The following is a 20,222-nucleotide window of genomic DNA, read 5'->3' as shown; positions in this document are numbered from 1 at the left end:
TATTTTAAAGCAGGTATGACTATAATTTAATGACGTCGAATGGAAATGAAAAACGAACACCTGAGGATGTTTGCTTATGTAAGAATAGAAACGGTGTTAAACCATTTTCATAAATTCCACAATACATGCAGTTGAATAAAAGTTGGAAGGCCCAAACGACATGAGTCAGGTGCAAAGGAAAAATAAACCATAAATACACATGCATCCTAGATGAACGTGAATGCAAAAACACTACGTGCGGCCAAAATCATCAACCAGATAAAGAAATAATCATAATATGCTTCATGGATTAATCTGGAGCCTGGACATGTTTATCATTAATCCAGACTAATCTCAAATGTGATTTTTTAGCTTATAAATACATGGTTGAATGACCACAGCAATTTTTTTCTAGGCGGCAGTTTAGTGAAATATAATTGTTCATCTACAAAGAAAGCACGTCTGCTCATGCATTGAATGTATAAATTGGCAAGTTTTCTATTTTGGTGTTTGAGGAACTATGAACCGGTAAGTAGTTTGTGCATTCCTTCTACTCGTCTACCTCATAAGGAATTCTCTGTAGTCTTTTTGGTGCAGTAGACATGCAATGTAAAACCCCATGATTGTCAGCCGCGTTTGAAAGCTCTATGGCAGTCAATCTAACAGAATCGAGTAAATAGCACCGGCGGTCTATGAACTTGCACTGCGGGTGCACTTTAGTCACACAACTTGCAAACCGGAAGAACCCGTCACAGAACTTGCATTGTGGGTGCAATCAAGTCACACGCGCCAGCTGAACCGCGCCGACGCCCGGTTTTCTCAGTACTTTTGCAGAAAAGTCCTTCGCGATATTGTTTGAGGGCCGTATTGCAATCTCTATAGATTTATAACCGAATCGAAACCTAGTTCCCAAATCGAAACCAAATCCCTAGTTCTCGTCTGTCCTCTCACACCTACGGCGGCGGCGGATGGGCGGCGGCGGTGGTGACGGCAGCGAGAGCTCGAGCGGTGGCGGCTTTCCTGGCTGGAGTTGTTCCTCCTCCCTCGGCGGAAGTTACCGTGGTGCCGCCATCATTGTGGCGGACAGTATGGCAGGCGGCAGCTCGGAGAGCGTGGCACTGGCCAGCCGCGCCGTCGCCGGCATCCGCCATGGCAGGTCTCCGGCGCCCGTTGTGACATGGCCTCGCATCCGGGACTCGCGTTTGTTTCCTCAAGAGGTGTGGCAGCGGGGCGAGCCGGAGTTGTGGCCGGAGTGCGGGCGGGTTGTCATCGCTCGCACTGCTGGCATGGCGGCTCTCGAGGGAGATTTCTATGGCCGTGTCCTGTACGCCACCATCATTGGACAGCCGCGGAGCGTGGTGACGCCGGAGGCACTAGCGGCGGCGATGGAGTCTCACTCTGCTGTCCGACGGACGACAACCAAGGTGGAGGTCACTTGCCCACCATTTCATTTTTTCGTTCGCTTCGAGTCGACAGATGATTGCACTCGTGTGGTGCACGCGTCGGAGCAGCTTCGTTGTTGTGGCAGCAGGATTTCTTTTCAGCGCTGGTCAAGCTTCTCGCGTGGCAAGCCGGGGGAGCTCAAGTACAAGACGTTGCTGAGTTTGGAGCGGTTGCCGGAGGAGGCTTGGGATCCACACACCGTCAACCTGGTGCTCGCCGGTGTCGACGGCGAGCTCATTGACATGCTCCCGGCGACCGACAAGTGGGTGTTGCCGGTGACCGCGTGGCTGCGCAACCCTTCAGGTGTGCCAAAGGTTCTCACCGTGGCTGTTCCTGCACCTCCTACGGGGCCATGGAAGCCAGACTCCGACGACGAGAATGCACATTCACCGCCGACGAGAACGCACATCTGCTAGTATCTAATAATAAAATCCATATGAAAGATAACCTCTGTTGATTCAAATATTCCAAGTTCCACCCCTTTGTTTTAATAGAACGGCCACTCAGTTCAGCACATCCCCTTTGTCGTAGATCAATAGAATGCAAAAATGGATACATATTTATGTCTACATAGTAAAAGACTAAGATTATATATGTCTACATAATGAGATTCATTTGCATCATCATGATCTTACTTTGAAAAATGGTAGCAGCAAATATAAAGAATCCAATGTGTTAGTTTTGGCACAATGGGAAATTCAGTTCATATACCTATACTCAACACCAGCTATCATGGTTACCCTCATTTGGTTTAGTACCGATCAAACAGCACCAGGTTGAGTAAAACCAACAAACTTCAGTCACTATCTTCTGGATTTTTTAGCCATCATCGTAAGGAAAAGCATCTGAATAGATCTCAGTATTCCAAAATTAAAATTAACAAACCTACAACATGCATGTTTGTGTATAACCTATCTGCAAGCAATATGTTTTTTGAGGATTACATCAAGACTTACGCCGACATCAAGGCTGCAACGTGTTCCTTCCGTAGCAGATCATATAGTTTGTCCCGGACACCATCCGGCCTCGACAGTTCTGCATGCACCCACCTGCCTATCTGCAAGCAATTTTTGTATTATATCTGGTATTCCATGCGCATAGTTGGCGTGATTATAGCATTGTAGGAAGAAAAGGCATCCGTCTGTAATCTGAATCTTCACCGAACTTTTCAGGTTTGACCGTCCAGGAGATCGATCACACAAAATTTGACAGCTCAAGCTTTTCCCCTTACCGGTCTACCATCAACCATGGCAAATCCACCACATACTTGTCTTCACATTGAGAAAGTTCACCACCTTCATCTCACACGACTTGTCACACTGCATATCCACGAACCAATCCAGTTAAAGTTTGATGACTGAAAAAATTCAGAGTAAATCAGCGGATGCATGAATAAATCGATCAGTGCGTTGCAACGGGAGAAAAAAAACATCACACACATGCCACCAAGCTCTAGGACCTTCGCCTCCGACATGGCAATCAAGCATACTTGGTGCCCATGCACTGGGCCGCATGATGATCTTGTACCCTTCGGCCCAACCGGCGACGTCGGCGGCGAGTCAAGGCAGCAACGATAGACAAGTGCTGGCAACCTGCAGAGGATGGATAAAAGAAAGACCGAAGAGGGGGGCTTGTATCTATCAAGCATAAATATTTACAATAAAATCGATCTGATCCGTCCCAAGTTGAGCAGGATTGTCGTATAGCTTCCTCTTATATAGCATCTTCATCAGAAAATCCAGCACACAAATATATAAATATGTTTTCAAAGATAGTGAGGATCGACAGAGAGTCTTGAAGAATTCTGACAATGTAAACCGTAATAGGCTTGAACCTCCACCACACATGTAATTTTATCAAATTGACAAGGGAAGTTATAGGAATTGTAGCCTAAAAACTGGTTCCATCTAAATCATGCTATGTATTCCTGTTTGGAATCTTTTATAGAATCAATAAAATATGACGACATTAGGGATCAAAGATCAAAGATCGACTAAGAAACTCAGGGATTAGGGAATCATACTTACCTTGTTAGGAATGACACTGATGGAATTAGTGAAGTGATGTGTCGTGCTCAGGCCAATGGATCCGTGTGTCCTTGATACACACATGTACGTACATGAAGGTTGGGTTGAAACTTGAAAGGAGATTGATTCATCTGTCGGCTAGCAAAAGATTGAGGAGCGACCAACTAAGGAGCGAAAACGGTCATAAACATGCATTGAGATTAACCAACATTGAGTGCAAGCATGAGTAGGATATAAATCACCATGAACATAAATATCGTGGAGGCTATGTTGTGTTTGATTCAACTACATGTGTGAACATGTGCCAAGTCAAGCCACTCGAATCATTCAAAGGAGGATACCATCATATCATACCACGTCACAACCATTTTAAAACCATGTTGGCACGCAAGGTAAACCATTACAAAATCCTAGCTAATTAAGCATGGAATGAGTAACTATAATCTCTAATTTTCTTTGCAAACATGTTTCATTCATAATGGGCTGAATCAAGAACAATGAACTAATCATATTTACAAAAACAAGATAGGCCGAGTTCATACCATCTTTTCCTCATCTCAATCATTTCATCATATATCGTCATTATTTCCTTTCACATGCACGACCGAACAGTGTGATTAATAATAATAGTGCACCTGCATTGGACTAAGATGCAATCTGCAAACATTTATTCAAAGGAGAAGACAAGGTAATATGGGCTCTTTTGTTAGATCAACAATAATGTATATGAGAGCCCCTCAACATTTTCATCGTGGTTTTCTCCTCTCGACCCAAAGAAAGGAAAAAAGATTTCAAAGAAACACACTAAAATGTTTTTGGAGTTTTTCTTTTTCTGAAGAAATCAAAACAAGAACGAGAAAAACTATTTACACGGGAAAGCTCCCAACAAGAAAAAGAAAAAATGAGAAATCTTTTTGGGTTTTCTTTAATACTACTGCTCAATAAGTATGGGAAGGAAACTAAAAAGAAGCTACAACTAATTTTTTTTGGATTTTCTCAAAGTTTTTCAAAACATAAGAAGAAAGCGGGAAAAGGAAAATAAACTAGCATGGATAATACAATGAAAAAGTATGAACACCGACAACTAGAATGAGTGTGTGAACATGAATGTAATGTCGGTGAGAAATACTTACTCCCCCAAAGTTAGATTTTTGTGTCACAGCCTGATTTTTGTCCCTTCCTTTTTTCTTTTGATTTTTTGAGATTTTTTCTTGAGTTTTCTTTTTCCGTGGCTATTTGGTCTAGAAACTGAAGAAGATGACCTCTTCTTTGCTTCCAGAGTGGCTTGTCAACCTAAAATCCTTCCCTAGACCTTTCCATTTCCACCTAGGACCAAATCCCAATATTCTTTTTATTGGGAATATTCCTTTTTCTATTAAAGGAATAATCATTTTTGCCCTAGGTTGTGAAGCAACCTATATTTCTATCACTCCCAAAATTCCCAAATAATTCTCATAAATTGTTTGGGTCATATCTTGCTCAAATATGGCAAAATATTTCATTGGCCATATTTCCCATCGTGCTCAATTTATTATTTTCCTATTCTGTCCTGAATGGTAGATTGTGAAGAAAGTGCCATTTATCTTTGTCCAATTGACCCCAAACTTTTTGGACACCTTTTCATGTCCAAATAATTGCCTCATGCAAAAATTCAACTTAATTTGCCTAGTGAATATTCCTGAGTAATTTTTCAAAGTTCCTGTCTAAGGGAATTGGTTGTGAAGGAAGTACTAGCTAGGCATATCGAAATAAGTTGAAATTTTGCAAGGTTCTTAAGATGATCAAATCATGACTCTCCACTAAATATGAGCTCATGTAACTCATCTATGTGGGCCCAACCCCAAATCTTAGTTTCTGGTCAGATTTTCAGTTTCTGAAGCAACCATATTTTATCTTGCTTAATTTAAGTAGAAAATTGTCCAGAGCATTCTCCTATCCATATAAACAATCTCCTCAAAAATTTGGCTCAATCCATTACATCATTTGCCCTGTACAGTTTTTCCAAGTTTCTGTCCAGAGCAAAGCTATATGAAGCAAGTGCTATTTTGGTTCATCCAAATGGCATGAAACTTTTTGGACATCTTCATATCTTCAAATCTTTGGTCCATGCTCAATTTGAGCTCAACTTGCATCTTCATGTGAGTGCATCATCCAAATCTTTATTCTGGACCAAATAAATTTTGGGGTTACACAACAACTATATTATTTTGTAGCCCATTGTGCTCCAAAACTTCCAGGATCGTAGTCCATCCTAATCTAATCACCACAGACAACACCATTTAACCCAATCAGTTTCTTGTTGATCCGACCCGTCAGCCCCTTCGTGCGTTGACCCGTCGATGCTGACGTGGATAAGTGGAGACGTACTCCTGGTGAGTACCCTTTCCCTTATCGAAGGCCGGAATGTGTTCTCCTCTCTGGAAAGCGTATTTCTGAGAAAGGTGCATTATGTTTTTCCGGCTAAGGGCATGTTTGTGATGGTTTTATTGCAGAAAGGTCCCTGATAGAAAAACAACTATATCTTTTTGCCCACAACTTCAAATGAGGTGATTCCAAAGCCCACAGACAACACCATTTAACCCAATCAGTTTCTTGTTGATCAGCAGTGCTCTTCCAAGTTTGATGCAGTAAACTTCAGAGCTCCATTCCAACCCAACCATAGTGCCTCAGATCGAGCCAATGGCACATAAATGCTCCACTTTGGAAGGACTATTAGCTAGACAATGTTTTGGGTACTATAGCACATTGAATGCCCCGGTTCACGTGGTGACTACGATGATGGCAAGCCTGTGCACGTGCTCTGTGTGCAGAGGCCGCGTCTAGTGGTCGTTTGTGCTTCGGCACCTCCTCCTCTCGTCGCCTTCGCGCACATGACCGTGTACAATGTCTTCATTTCATCATCGCCGTCCCCTTGGACCCTTCTCCCCCTCTGTCACGTCGCCGACGCTCGTCGCCAAACACCCACGGGAGCACAGTGCTCCAACCGTCGTCTTCCTCCACGTGCTCTCTTGGCTCCCTCTTCCCTGTGAGCTCGTCCCTATTCCTCCCCGGTGCCTACCACCGAGCTCATGCGCGTGCACACGCGTCCGCGGCGACGGCCACGTGTCCGCGGTGATGCCAGCGCGGCACCACCCTGCTCGGGCTATATAAAGCCACCCCAGTGCCGTTTACCTTCGCCATCGACATCGTCTCGCTCCTCTAGTCCTCCTAATGCGTTTCCCGAGCCCCGAAGCCTCTCCTCGCCGTGATTGACCACCATGGCCGCCGCCCATGACCTCCTAAATAGGCTCAAAGCCGAGCCCCACTCCACTTCCTCCCTCCACCAGAGCAACTCCAGCAGTCTACCCAAGCCCCTCAACCCTTCGCCTACTCCTCCGGTGGACTCTGGCCACGAGTCCCGCCGGTGCCCGACGCCTCTGTCTGCCGCGACCAACATTTCGGTGTATCCCGAGCTCCCCGTCGACTGCTATGCCCAAGGATGCCTCCGTCTCGCTCTCCTGCATCCGTGGGTAGGTCGGGCGCCGCCTACGGTGGCTGGTAGTGCCGGCAGGCCTCATCGGGGCCGACTTTGCCGCGGCCAGGCGCAGGCGAGAGGAAGGAGATGGTGCCGAACTCGCCAGTTGGCCAGGCGGGCCCCACCACCATGCGCGATCCGACCCGTCAGCCCCTTCGTGCGTTGACCCGTCGATGCTGACGTGGATAAGTGGAGACGTACTCCTAGTGAGTACCCTTTCCCTTATCGAAGGCCGGAATGCGTTTTCCTCTCTAGAAAGCGTATTTCTGAGAAAGGTGCATTATGTTTTTCCGGCTAAGGGCATGTTTGTGATGATTTTATTACAAAAAGGTCCCTGGCAGAAAAACAACTATATCTTTTTGCCCACAACTTCAAATGAGGTAATTCCAAAGCCCATTTCTTCGTCTCGTCGAGCCCGTTCTATTGGTATCATTTTCACCATGTGTTAACATTCTTAAAATAACCATTTTGCCCTTGCGCTTAACCAGCCCCCTCCGAGAGAGAATGTTTTCCGGCGATTCTTGCCGCGAGCTTCTCACACTTCTTCTCGGTGATTTCTTCCACCCTAGGCAAGCCACAATACCCACTTGCATGATAGTCATGCAATAGCAATGGTTTTTAACTTCAACATTTAATCAATGTTTGCTCGTTTAAAATTTGGTTACTGTTGTTCCAGTGATGCTTAGAGTTTAATTTTCACTCTTGTCCTATGTTGTCTTGCACTTGGTTATCATGCATTCCTGCTAGTATTCCTTTCATATGCTTATGCTTGCTAGTAGTACATGTTGATGTCGGTGATGGTCTTCGGTGCATGACTGTCGTCTGTTCTGAGTGCCGTCGTTATGCATGTTCCATTGCATCCAGTTGGTTAAATGCTTGCATGGTAGCATTGTTGATATGTTCTTGCATGATATTTATTGTTGATGCTAGTGGTCATGCTATGTCTCTGAGAAGTGTATACTTGTGATGTTCATGCTAGTCAATATGCCATGCTTAGTTAGATATATGATTTTTTGTTGTATTGTTAAAAAGTAATGATGCACAATCATGCTTATATTGATGTCATGCTCATGTATTATAGTTGCATCATGTTATTCTATCATGGCTCATCATATTTGCATTCAAGTTTAACTGGATTAAATTGAACTTGAACAAAGGTTGGCTGAGTCATGGTGCCACCATATCAAGCTGACAAGTGCAACCACATTTTCCGGTATGGGACGGTCCTAACTGGGTCTATTTTCATGCCTCTCGTCGATGCCTCCAATGAGGGAAGGTTATGATCGGGCGCTACCCTGATCAGGTAGGACGACATAAGCCTTGTGAACCAGTTGTTGTTATGGTACCCTGTCCCCGTTTGGGACTGTTTATTTGCCAGGACGGTGGTAGTTTTGCCTTTGGTAGGCTGGGTCACCCAGGAGTAAGCCCAGTGGGGAGTTGGTCGGAGTGGCCGGGAGAGTGTGATGGTAGTAGGTCGGTTTTCACTACTAGGGAAAAGCCTATACACAGAATTTTACCAGTAGCGCTATACAAAATCAAGCGCTGCTGCTACTTAGTAGCAGCGCGCGTAAATAAACCGCGCTACTGCTATGACTTTAGCAGTAGCGCATACTAGCGAAAAGCGCTGCTGCTACGTTTGAACTGGGCGCACATGGCCAGCCCAACCTAGCAGTAGCGCGTATAATGGCCCAGCGCTACTGCTAATCTCCTCAGCTGCAGCGTGTATTCCAGAACGCGCTATAGCTAACGTAGCAGTAGCGCCCTTTCTAGAACACGCTACTGGTACTTCTGACTTAACCATGCGGTTCATCCTTCCCCACGGCCACTTCATCCCCCAAATCAACTCCACTCTTGCCGCCGCCGTCGCCCCTCTGCCGCCGCGCGCTCTCCCCACGCCGCCCCCGACCCCAGATTCAACGCCGGCCCCTCCCCCAACCTCAACGCCGCCCGGGACGCCGCCCCCGACCCTGACCTCAACGCCGCCCCGCCCCCCCGACCTCAACGCCGCCCCGGAGCCCCGACCACGACCTCAACGCCGCCCCGGAGCCCCGACCACGACCTCAACTTTTGCTTATTGAATGCATGCTAATTTGAGTCTTATAAGATATTTTGCAATGTATATCTTGTGTTGCTCAATATCCAAGTGGCCGGTCATGTTTGCAGGTTACACCTCCGGGTGGCCTATGTTTTGCCGGAGTGTTGATTCATTTCCGTTCCGGAAAATTTCAGGCGCTCGATATATCCTATTTTAGCAAAGGTCATGCTGGATTTTTTCATGAATTTTGGCATGACTTTTGCCAGAATATGTAGGAAATATTGAGTGCCCCGGATTTGTGTGTTGAGTATCCTGGTAGTTGTCTTTTATCGATTTTCAATTAATGTTTTAACTATGAACATAGGAAATGTCTGACGACAAAAAGGATTTCGGTATTTGCAAAAACTGTGAAGACGAGCGCGGCCTGTGCGACAGAATCTTCCTAGATGATGATAGGCGCTTCAGCATCAAGCTGGACGAGAACTTCAAAGTGGATACAGTAAGTCACAACGACAAGTCTTTTTTCGTAATTAAGCATGGCATCTGCTTCATTTGCTTCAACTTATTTTTTTTACTATTCTACTAGCGTATCCCCTGCCATGCAAGAGTTTTTGTATTGGATAAGATAGGTTTCAGTCATACTATGGAGGTAAAGAAAGTTTATTTGAAGACCGAGCATGGTTATATTTTCCACGCAAAATTATACAATTCAGAAGACTACCCCTATTTTGGATGCAAAACATGGCGAGCACTATGCAAGACTTATGCATTTGAGCCTGATATGGTTATCACCTTTGATATTCGTCCGGAAGATGATATTGAAGGTAATACCGACATCTGGGTCGATGTGCAAACGCCTCCAGTTACACCAAAATGTAAGTTTCTCAACCATATTTATGTCTTTGATATTGTTTATTCAAAAATAGTTGACAACTAATTTGTATTGTCAGCTTATTTCGGTGCAAGCAAACATGTCCAGCGCTTGGTAGACGGGACCTACTACTGTCCCGGGGTTGAACTAAACTGTGAGGAGCTAAGTCATTATGTTTCATGGCATGAGGATCTTGATACCGTCAAGACAAATTTTCTTCCTGGACTTAGAAATCTTAGTACTGAAAACATGCGACCAATAGTGTTCGTCATGAACTACGGTCACATCTATTTAGGAAGGATGGTAAGATTTCTACTATTTGTCCTCAGTGCATCTTTTCCATACATTATTTGTGAAGCTAAACTTCATTGCTAAGTATGTGACCATACGATGTTCTTCAACAGGGACTCCCGATGAATGTTGTGCCTTATGGGATCGAGACTAAAGGTACCATGAGTATTATTAGCTTACGGCCAAGATATCCTACCTGTTACTTTAGTGCATTCAAGATCAGCGATGAATGCTTTATAGTGCAAGACTGGACCAGATATGTGATGGGGGAGCGCAGACAAGTACTAGGGGGCAGGAAACAGATGTGCTACCCAAAATTAGGAGACAGGTTCATCTACATGCTCCAACTTGATCAAGTAGGAGAGCTACACATGTTTTATGTTGTTTTACCTAAGAGAGAGCAGCAGGAGTGATTAGCTAGAAATGAGTTTGAGGATGATGATGTGCTACACTATTACTATGATGATAAAATAGCTAGTGTTGGTGGTAATGACTGATGATTATTATTAGCTAGTGTTAGTGGTGATTAAATAAATATTGTTGGTGCTAATGATTATGATGATGATTAAATAGCTTGTGCTGGTGGATTAGATTCAAGTGGAGGCAACATGTGGCGCACATCGAAAGTACTACTACTCCAAACTAGTTCAAGTTTGGATTAGTAGTATACTTTTGACATGCACCACATATTGCCTCCACTTGAAACTAATCCACCTTCATTTGACACACTGTTATGGACATAATGATGTAAACCTCATAACTGGTATTGTACCAATATTTGTACGATGGCGCATAAATACACCAAAAATAAAAAAATAAAAAAATACTAGTAGCGACAGTGTGGGAGTGAACAAGCGCTGCAGCTATTTGTCCTAGTAGTAGCGTGTGCGGCACGCGTTACTGCTAAGCAATAGCTGTAGCGCTTTATTAGTAGCGCACCTACCCGCGCTACTAATGAGCACAAAACCAACGCTACTGCTAGGGTTTTCCCTAGTAGTGTTTGTTGGATGCCGTTGGTCTACCCGAATGGGAGTGTGAGGCCATGGGTTCTATGGTGTGGGTAAAGTGCGCTACCTCTGCAGAGTGTGTGTATTAATCTATCGATTGCCGCGCCCATGGATAAGGACCCAGTTCGTAGTTGGTCACACTATGGGTCAATAGTAATGATAATAACTTGCTTAATAACAACCCTGGTTCGATGATGAGAAAGAGATTGGTTGTGGTCGTGAGATGATCACCGTGGTATCGAGGATACCGAGTTGATGGATATTTGTGGTTGTGATCGTGAGATGATCACCGTGGTATCGAGGATACCGAGTTGATGGATATTTCTGGTGTTATGCGAGAGTCAAGGGTGAAGATCAAGCTCCTTGTGGTCATGTAATGATTACTACGGTATTGTTTATACAAGCTTGATTTGATCCTGAGATGATCGTGTGATGTCCGAGGTTGGTAAGTGATGCATGTGATGTTTATGAGGTAACCCCAAGCAGAGTAAGTTGGTGCATGGTAGTGTCATCATGTTGCATGCTAGTATTGTCAGATTCATCTGTTCATGCCATGCTCATATTGTTCTAGCTGCACCATGTTCATGTTGTTCATGCCATGTGGTTGTGATGATCTCATGATAACTCCTGCTTAACCTGTAATTGCCATGCTGTTGTCTGTCTTGATTGCTTTGGTTGCTGTGAGCTTGCAAGTACATTCAATGTAATGACCTGGCGTGTCATGCTAGTTTGCAGGTCATGCCGGACTTGATTGCTTGTTTGCTGTGGCTTCCTTGTTTGCGAGCTAGGATAAGCGTTCCGGCCAGAGTCCCCGCGGAGTGGAGTTCACCACCGTCGTCGTTGTTCCGCTGCTAGAAGTTTTTCCACTGCTTCGAGTTGTTCTGCTGCTCGCATAGAGCAATAGTGGCAGGCGTAGTGTCGCCGTGCTGATGTAATTCCTCGTCATATCGGAACCCCTTGTCACTACAAAAAAATACACTTCTGTGATGATACGTGTTTGTCACAGTAGGTCACGTTTCTGTCCTGCATGTACATCAATGACAAATTTATGACAGAAACACGATAGTCATACCTGTTTTGTCATAGAAGTGTTCCATGAAATTACCAAAATTATCATCACGGAAGTGTCCACTTCCATGATGATAAATCGCGCGTCACAGAAGTGCTTTCATCAAGGGTGACCGACACGTGGCATCCACCGTAACGGAACGCCGTTAAGCTATCGGGTCCGGTTTTGGATCCGATAACCCGTTAACAGCCCCGACCAATGGGGATTTTCCACGTGTAAAATCATCATTGGCTGGAGGAAACATGTGTCGGCTCACCGTTGGGACAGATGTCATCCACTCATTGGACCCAAAGCGCCTATGATACACCGACACGTGGCACGGCCCAACAGAGGCCCATTCCTGTGAAAAGGCTGGCCCGTTTGACTTGGTCAAAAGGTGGCGGGCCGGCCCACAGCAAGCCTGTTAACGGTCTATTCGCATATAGCTCATTTACAACCCGCTATCCCAGGGCCCGTTTACGGCCTATTTGAATTAGGCCCAGTAGCGTCATCTGGGCCGTCAAATATAATTCCAGCCCGTTTTAACTTTCGGCCCATGTATGGCCCATGACCTCTTTCGGCCCATATGAGGCCTTTATTACTCTCGGCCCTTTAACGGCCCGTGGTAAAACTGGCTCGTAATGAACAGTATATCACTTTATACCCATTAACGACACGTGGTGAAACTGGGCCGTAATGAACATTGTATCACTTTATACCCATTAACGACCCATTATTCCGTTGGGCCATTTCCAGCCCATGTTATGTTTCGGCCTTCTCGGGGCCCATTTATTCTTGGGCTTATTTCCACATTCATTTACTTGCGGCCCATTACTGTCATTTTCTGCTTGTGGGCCAAATTCAGCCCGTGGTTATAGTCGGCCCGTTTGTGGCCCGATAATACGTTGGGCCGTTTTAATGTCAAAAAAACCCGTTGGGCTGTTTTCATAGAGTTATCAAATACGACCTATTAACGGCCCGTTATTGTCCACGAATAGTACGACCCATAATTGGCGAAATGATGATACGCCCCGTAGAAGGCCCATGGATCCTACGACCCGTAAAAGGCCCATGAATAGTACGGCTCATAGAAGGCCCATGGATCCTACGGCCCGTATAGAAGGTCAATGGATCCTATGGCCCGTAGAAGGCCCATGGATCATACGGCCCGCAGGAGGCCCATGGTTACAACAGTCCGTGTGTTGCCATGATTATTCTGGCCTAGTTTCCAAAGATAGGTTATTGTGGCCACTAGAAAAACACAGAAAAAGAACTGCAGTGACTACAAGCAAACAACTAAACAAGACAATAAGGAAATAAATAAGCAAGCAATTAACGCTAGCCTATTACCGCTATTACACATATTACATCCACTGGGCATCAAAGTTTGCCACCAGTGCAAATATAGGGAACAAAGCAGCATATAACATACACTGGCCGTCAAAATTGGCCACCAGTGCAACTAAACGCGGCAGCAAAACAAGAGCATAACTGTAACAACTTCAGAAGAGCTCAAGAAACGTGGCGTCCACCATGCTGGCAATAAGCTTAGCAAGCTTATTAGCTTTGTCCTGTTTGGCGCTAAAATCGTCCAACGCTTGTTGTTGCACCAGAAAGTATGCATCTGAATGCTCCAGGGACTTCCGCAGTCCTTCTGCTTCTTGTCGCGGTACAGCTGATCGATGTCTTTCAGCTTGTAGTTGAGACTCAAGAATCCGAACTGATTCAGACAGTGAGTTTGAATAGCTTGTGCAAGCGGTAGTTGCCAGTAACTCCAAAACTAAACCAAGACAAGACTTTGGGGTTGTCTCACTGTCTTCGAGATAGTCTTCCTTAGCTGTTTTATCAGCTTTGTTGGAGAACAACAAGGATGTGTCACTATCCTGAACCTTATCTGCATTACTTCCTTTACCATTGCTTGATAAGGCACTCTTCCTCAATATTCTGTTAGCATTCTAAAAGAAGAAACAAGCAGACACATAACAGTTTAGCATGTACTAGTATATGAAACTCATTTCGGTGAACCTGTTCATTAGTAAGGTCGACAGGATTAAACTACCAAGTCTTCTATTGTCAAGTACTAGTACATAATAAAAGCATCAAACAAACATATATCTATGTCCTATGGTCACTGCATTGTCTTGCCAAATCAAAATAGAGACACGGTTCAAATCATATCAGTTCAAGACAAAGGAGTAGTGAAAGAATACAAAGCGTGGGAAACTACACGGCACAACAAGATTTCAGATGGGTACCATGGGTCTACATGATATGAGAAGTCAACTGTATATACAATTGAAATTGAAATCAACAGAGCTATTGATAAGAGCAAGCCTGTTAAAGAAACATGCGTAAACATCCCTGCTGTGCCATTAAAGTTTCGACTGGATCCTTCAATTTAAAAATAAGTTTGTATGAGTAAATACAGTGATACAAGAGCAAAACAGTATGCACGATAGCAATCATAGTTAAAAAAGGCGCGCCTAAGCGAGCGCTTAAGTGCGCCTAGGCTCTAGGCGTTGGCGAAACGCATTACGCGTAACTACGCTTAATCTGTGCATAACTGCGCATAAGCATGTGCTTTGGTCAGTAAAGCGCAAGGCGGTGGCAAGACACACAATTAACGCCTAGCGCTTTTTTGAAATATGATAGCAATGGAATCTTAAATTATAACAGTTGTTCTTTAGGTTTATACACTTGTTCTACATGAACAGAGTACAGTAAGACGCAAGAATATATAATACTTAAAAATAGAAAATGAGCTCATAGACCTTACCACATTCTTTGTTCGGGAATAGTACAGAACAAGGCATTGCTAGTCATCGTCCAGTAAATGTGTCTCAGGAGAACGTAAGGGAATTTGATGAGTTTCTTTGCTGGTGAAGTACCTTTTCTTCAGGTAATTCCGATACTGCCACCAAGCATTCTTGTAGATAGTAGAGGTATTAGCACAGGTTACTTCATCCTGAGTTTCCAAATCGGTCCTTCTCTATAGAGAAAATTGAGAAAATTTGCTGTATTATAACCATCATGGAGGTAGGATGTATGAGACAAAGAAAAGTAATTGCCATGAATAACATTAGTTACACATAACTCCTTGGCAAACACCTGCAACTGGCATTTTCCGATTGGCGAGCATGACGACAATGCCAACGATTTGCATGGATAGGCCGACCTGGAAATCATGAGCACCTCCTCATCCCCCAAAACTCCCCGGTGTACCTTCTATTCAAGGTGGCTCGTCAGATTGTTGTTGACAGCTCTCAACCTAGAGCAAGGACACCATGGTGAGCTCGCGACACACTTGGAGCGGTTCCACTCTTCACATTCATTGGTAAATCTCATTGTCGATTGGGGCAAATCCATGAGAACTCGGCCACCTCATTTCATCTTTCACCGCATCCCATATAAACCACAACTTCAAAATTGTAGTATTCTGGAGATTTCTAAACTCAGTAGCGGTATAGACATGGTACCACAAAAATATTATAGAAGAAGCTTTTTATGCAGCTCTGACAACATGACAGTAAGGTGATCACTTCATAATTAAAGTGTCCAACTAACGAAAGTTTTTCCACAACCAAAAGCACCAGCAATAGCACATGTTCCTCCAAAACTAAGGGGAACAATGCATCAAGCACACGCTGGACCCATTTTAAAGCAGGTATGACTATAATTTAATGACGTCGAATGGAAATGAAAAACCAACACCTGAGGATGTTTGCTTATGTAAGAATAGAAACGGTGTTAAACCATTTTCATAAATTCCACAATACATGCAGTTGAATAAAAGATGGAAGGCCCAAACGACATGAGTCAGGTGCAAAGGAAAAATAACCCATAAATACACATGCATCCTAGATGAACGTGACTGCAAAAACACGACGTGCGGCCAAAATCATCAACCAGATAAAGAAATAATCATAATATGCTTCATGGATTAATCTGGAGCCTGGACATGTTTATCATTGATCCAGACTAATCTCAAATGTGATTTTTTAGCTTATAAATACATGGTTGAACAATTTTTTGCTAGGCGGTAGTTCAGTGAAATATAATTGTTCATCTGCAGAGAAAGCACGTCTGCTCATGCATTGAATGTAGAAATTGGCAAGTTTTCTGTTTTGGTGTTTGAGGAACTATCAACCGGTAAGTAGTTTGTGCATTCCTTCTACTCGTCTACCTGATAAGGAATTCTCTGTAGTCATTTTGCTGCAGTAGACATGCAATGTAAAACCCCATGATTGTCAGCCGAGTTTGAAAGCTCTATGGCAGTCAATCTAACAGAATCGAGTAAATAGCACTGGCGGTCTATGAACTTGCACTACGGGTGCACTTTAGTCACACAACTTGCAAACCGGAAGAACCCGTCACAGAACTTGCATTGTGGGTGCAATCAAGTCACACGCGCCAGCTGAACCGCGCCGACGCCCGGTTTTCTCAGTACTTTTGCAGAAAAGTCCTTCGCGATATTGTTTGAGGGCCGTATTGCAATCTCAATAGATTTATAACCGAATCGAACCCTAGTTCCCAAATCGAAACCAAATCCCTAGTTCTCGTCTCTCCTCTCACACCTACGGCGGCGGCAGATGGGCGGCGGCGGTGGTGACGGCAGCGAGAGCTCGAGCGGTGGTGGCTTTCCTGGCTGGAGTTGTTCCTCCTCCCTCGCTGGAAGTAGCCGTGGTGCCTCCATCATCGTGGCGGACAGTATGGCAGGCGGCAGCTCGTAGAGCGTGGCACTGGCCAGCCGCGCCATCGCCGGCGTCCGCGATGGCAGGTCTCCGGCGCCCGCTGTGGCATGGCCTCGCATCCGGGACTCGCGTTTGTTTCCTCAAGAGGTGTGGCAGCGGGGCGAGCCGGAGTTGCGGCCGGAGTGCGGGCGGGTTGTCATCGCTCGCACTGCTGGCATGGCGGCTCTCGAGGGAGATTTCTATGGCCGTGTCCTGTACGCCACCATCATTGGACAGCCGCGGAGCGTGGTGACGCCGGAGGCACTAGCGGCGGTGATGGAGTCTCACTGTGCTGTCCGACGGACGACAACCAAGGTGGAGGTCACTTGCCCACCATTCCATTTTTTCGTTCGCTTCAAGTCGACAGATGATTGCACTCGTGTGGTGCACGCGTCGGAGCAGCTTCGTTGTTGTGGCAGCAGGATTTCTTTTCAGCACTGGTCAAGCTTCTCGCGTGGCAAGCCGGGGGAGCTCAAGTACAAGACTTTGCTGAGTTTGGAGGGGTTGCCGGAGGAGGCTTGGGATCCACACACCGTCAACCTGGTGCTCGCCGGTGTCGACGGCGAGCTCATTGACATGCTCCCGGCCACCGACAAGTGGGTGTTGCCGGTGACCGCGTGGCTGCGCAACCCTTGAGGTGTGCCAAAGGTGCTCACCGTGATTGTTCCTGCACCTCCTACGGGCCATGGAAGCCAGACTCCGACGACGAGAACGCACATTCACCGCCGGCTCCAAATTCTCCCACAGAGCGTGCAATCGTAGAATTTCCAGTGATTATGCATGTCAAAGAGGTCGTCGATCGTGGCCCATTGCTAACTGAAGGCTTGGCTGTAGAATTGCTCCCTGATGAAGATGAAGACCTTACCCGGAAGCATACTTTCACCACCTGGCGCGGCAAGATAGATGGCACTGGCCCTGGACAATATGGTACAGCTTAAGCGATGATCGGTAGTTTGGTGTTTTCATTTGAATTTGTCGGTCTGTAATGTTGAATGTGAACTTGTCGTGTCGTGTTGTTAGTTTGTTACTGTCAGTTTGATGTTATAATCCTGAATGTTGTCTGTTACAACTGTTGTCGCTTATGTGAATTTGCTTATTTTGTTTCATGTGTGCAAAAGTATGCTCTACATATATGATTGCAAATATGTAGAAGATCGGTCCATAATTTCAGCCACAGTTTAAGTAGTAGTTCAGCAGAGTTTCGTATCCACCAAAAGACCAGTACATAACACTACAGAAGTTCAATTAGTTGCCACTTCATACTACAACAAAATGAAATTGTAGCACATGTCCACTTGATACTACTTAGTACTACTAGTTCATGAGAACATAAGGCATCTCAATCTTCTGGGTGACCTGGAACTCATCTTGGGCTTCCTCTTACACATGTCCAGTTCTACTTGTTCCTTCCCCAAGTAAGAGCCACTCCATTCCCCTAGTTTTTCTTTTCCTTTTCCCTCTTGTTCTTGTAGAATTTGTTCTTCCTCTTCTTCTTGGTTGGTCTGGTTCATGTCCATGTGCTGGTCCTCTTCCTGCTGCCATTGACCCACCTCTTGCTCCTCTTGCTCCTCTTCTTCCTCTTGCCCCTCTTGCTCCTCTTGCTCTTTGTGTTGTGTGTGCTGGTTCATCTGGAACGTTGGCCATAAGCTCAGCAACTAATGCACTTTCATCTGGAATTCGGTGCATCCTAGAAACAGGTACTCCTTGTGCTGGCCCCTAAACACATAAATAAATAAGATGAGGACAGGGTCAATTTCACCATATATTAGTTCATGTCATTTGTGAAACGAATTATTTCACCAACTGTTTTATAAGTACCTCATGTGATAAAATATGTACCATGCTGTCTTGTACTTGTGTTGGGTCCAAATGTTGCCTCATAGTTCTATGTTGAATATGCTGACAACATCAACAAACACTATGTAAGTAAAGGATTTAATTAATTTTCTTTTAGTAAGTAGAAAAAGTAGAACTCATAGTTAATATTACTGGAAAGTCAACATCTCCATTCTCATCAATAACCATTTTGGACTTCTTTTTCTTTGCCTTTTCCATCAGCTGCTGTACTAGTTCATTCATTTTGTCAGTGGGCTTTTTCTTCCTTCCTCTAGAACTTTTTGCTCTAACTAGATCATTTGGCTCTGCAACATGCTCAGTTTGCTCTGGAACTTGCTCAGGCTGCTCTGGAACATGCTCAGTTTGCTCTGGAACTTGCTCAGCTTGTTCCTCATCATCCCCACCCACTTCTCTTATTACAGCAGCTTTCAACTTTGAGCAGCCACTTCTGTTGTGACCAGCTTCTTTGCAGTAACCACAGTGCATAATAGCACCATGCCTACTTAGTTTGGTGCCATCTTCACTCTCCTCAGGTTGCTGCCTTCTGTTCTTCCTTCTCCTTCCAGCTCTTCTCTCATATAGTGGTGGTAAAATAGGTGTTGCAGATACAGCAGCCCACTCATCTTTATCTCTAGTTGGATATATCTGTACCCCATAAGCTAGATAGTATGTTTCCACAGTGTAACAAGAAGAAACCATGGTTTCAGGTTTAATCCTTTCATGTCTGCAACATGCACATGCATGGCTGCAGGGAACACCTGTGAGTTGCCACCTTCTGCAAGTACATGTATGCATATTTAACTCGACTATGTATTGCTTGTCATTGGACAAAACACCAAAGACACCCATGCCTGACTCCTTAGGATGACAATTGGCAGACAACTCTATATTTTTTCTTAATTTGTCTCTGATTTTGGGAGTTAGATTGCCTGTCCATTTTTGAGTAGCTTCTTTTTTCTTTGACATATGCCTGTGCATTAACTGTGATTTTATACTCTCCAACATGGACAACACAGGTAGTTCTCTAGCTTCTAGTATGTACCTAGTGGAATTCAATAAGAACAATAGTCAGTTATTGCAGTTATAGACAGGCAATTAAGTAAGACAGACTATTAAGTAAGATAGGCAATTAAGTAAGAACAACATTCAGTTACCTGTTGAAAACTTCACATGTGTTGTTCAATAGAATGTCACATTTAGGAAGCTCACGAAAAAAAGCCCTTGACCATTGATTTGGTGCTTTATCTTCCAACCAAGCATAAGATTCTGGGTTATCTTGCTTCAGTTTCTCCATGTTTAGTTCAAACATGGTTGGTGTAGTGGATTTGGCACAAGCCCACACTTGTTGTCTTATTGTCTCACCTTTGTGCACTGAATGCAAGTTTTGGTATAAGTGTCTCACACAAAACCTATGCTCTGAGTCACAGAACTGCTCATTTAC

At 44.6% G+C, this 20,222-nt stretch overlaps 2 protein-coding genes and 1 pseudogene across 2 annotated transcripts; 2 read left to right on the top strand and 1 right to left on the bottom strand.

Moving 5' to 3' along the window:
- Window positions 1-947: 947 nt before the first annotated feature.
- Window positions 948-1,838, top strand: LOC147967825 (uncharacterized). Its single transcript, XM_087523268.1, has one exon. The coding sequence runs from the start codon at window positions 948-950 to the stop codon at window positions 1,836-1,838; it is 891 nt and encodes a 296-aa protein (XP_087379394.1).
- A 4,868-nt stretch (window positions 1,839-6,706) lies between these two features.
- On the top strand, window positions 6,707-17,883 carry LOC147967824 (uncharacterized; annotated as a pseudogene).
- A 442-nt stretch (window positions 17,884-18,325) lies between these two features.
- On the bottom strand, window positions 18,326-19,786 carry LOC147967823 (uncharacterized). Its single transcript, XM_087523266.1, has 3 exons — window positions 18,935-19,786; window positions 18,764-18,844; window positions 18,326-18,661 (listed from the first exon to the last, which is right to left on the bottom strand). The coding sequence occupies exons 1-3, from the start codon at window positions 19,784-19,786 to the stop codon at window positions 18,326-18,328; spliced, it is 1,269 nt and encodes a 422-aa protein (XP_087379392.1).
- Between the last annotated feature and the right edge of the window lie 436 nt (window positions 19,787-20,222).

This window comes from Triticum urartu, chromosome 5A (genome assembly GCF_056163025.1).
Source record: "Triticum urartu cultivar PI428250 chromosome 5A, HENAU_Tu73, whole genome shotgun sequence".
Classification (NCBI taxonomy): Eukaryota; Viridiplantae; Streptophyta; class Magnoliopsida; order Poales; family Poaceae; genus Triticum; species Triticum urartu.
This window is presented reverse-complemented; position numbering and strand designations above follow the sequence as displayed.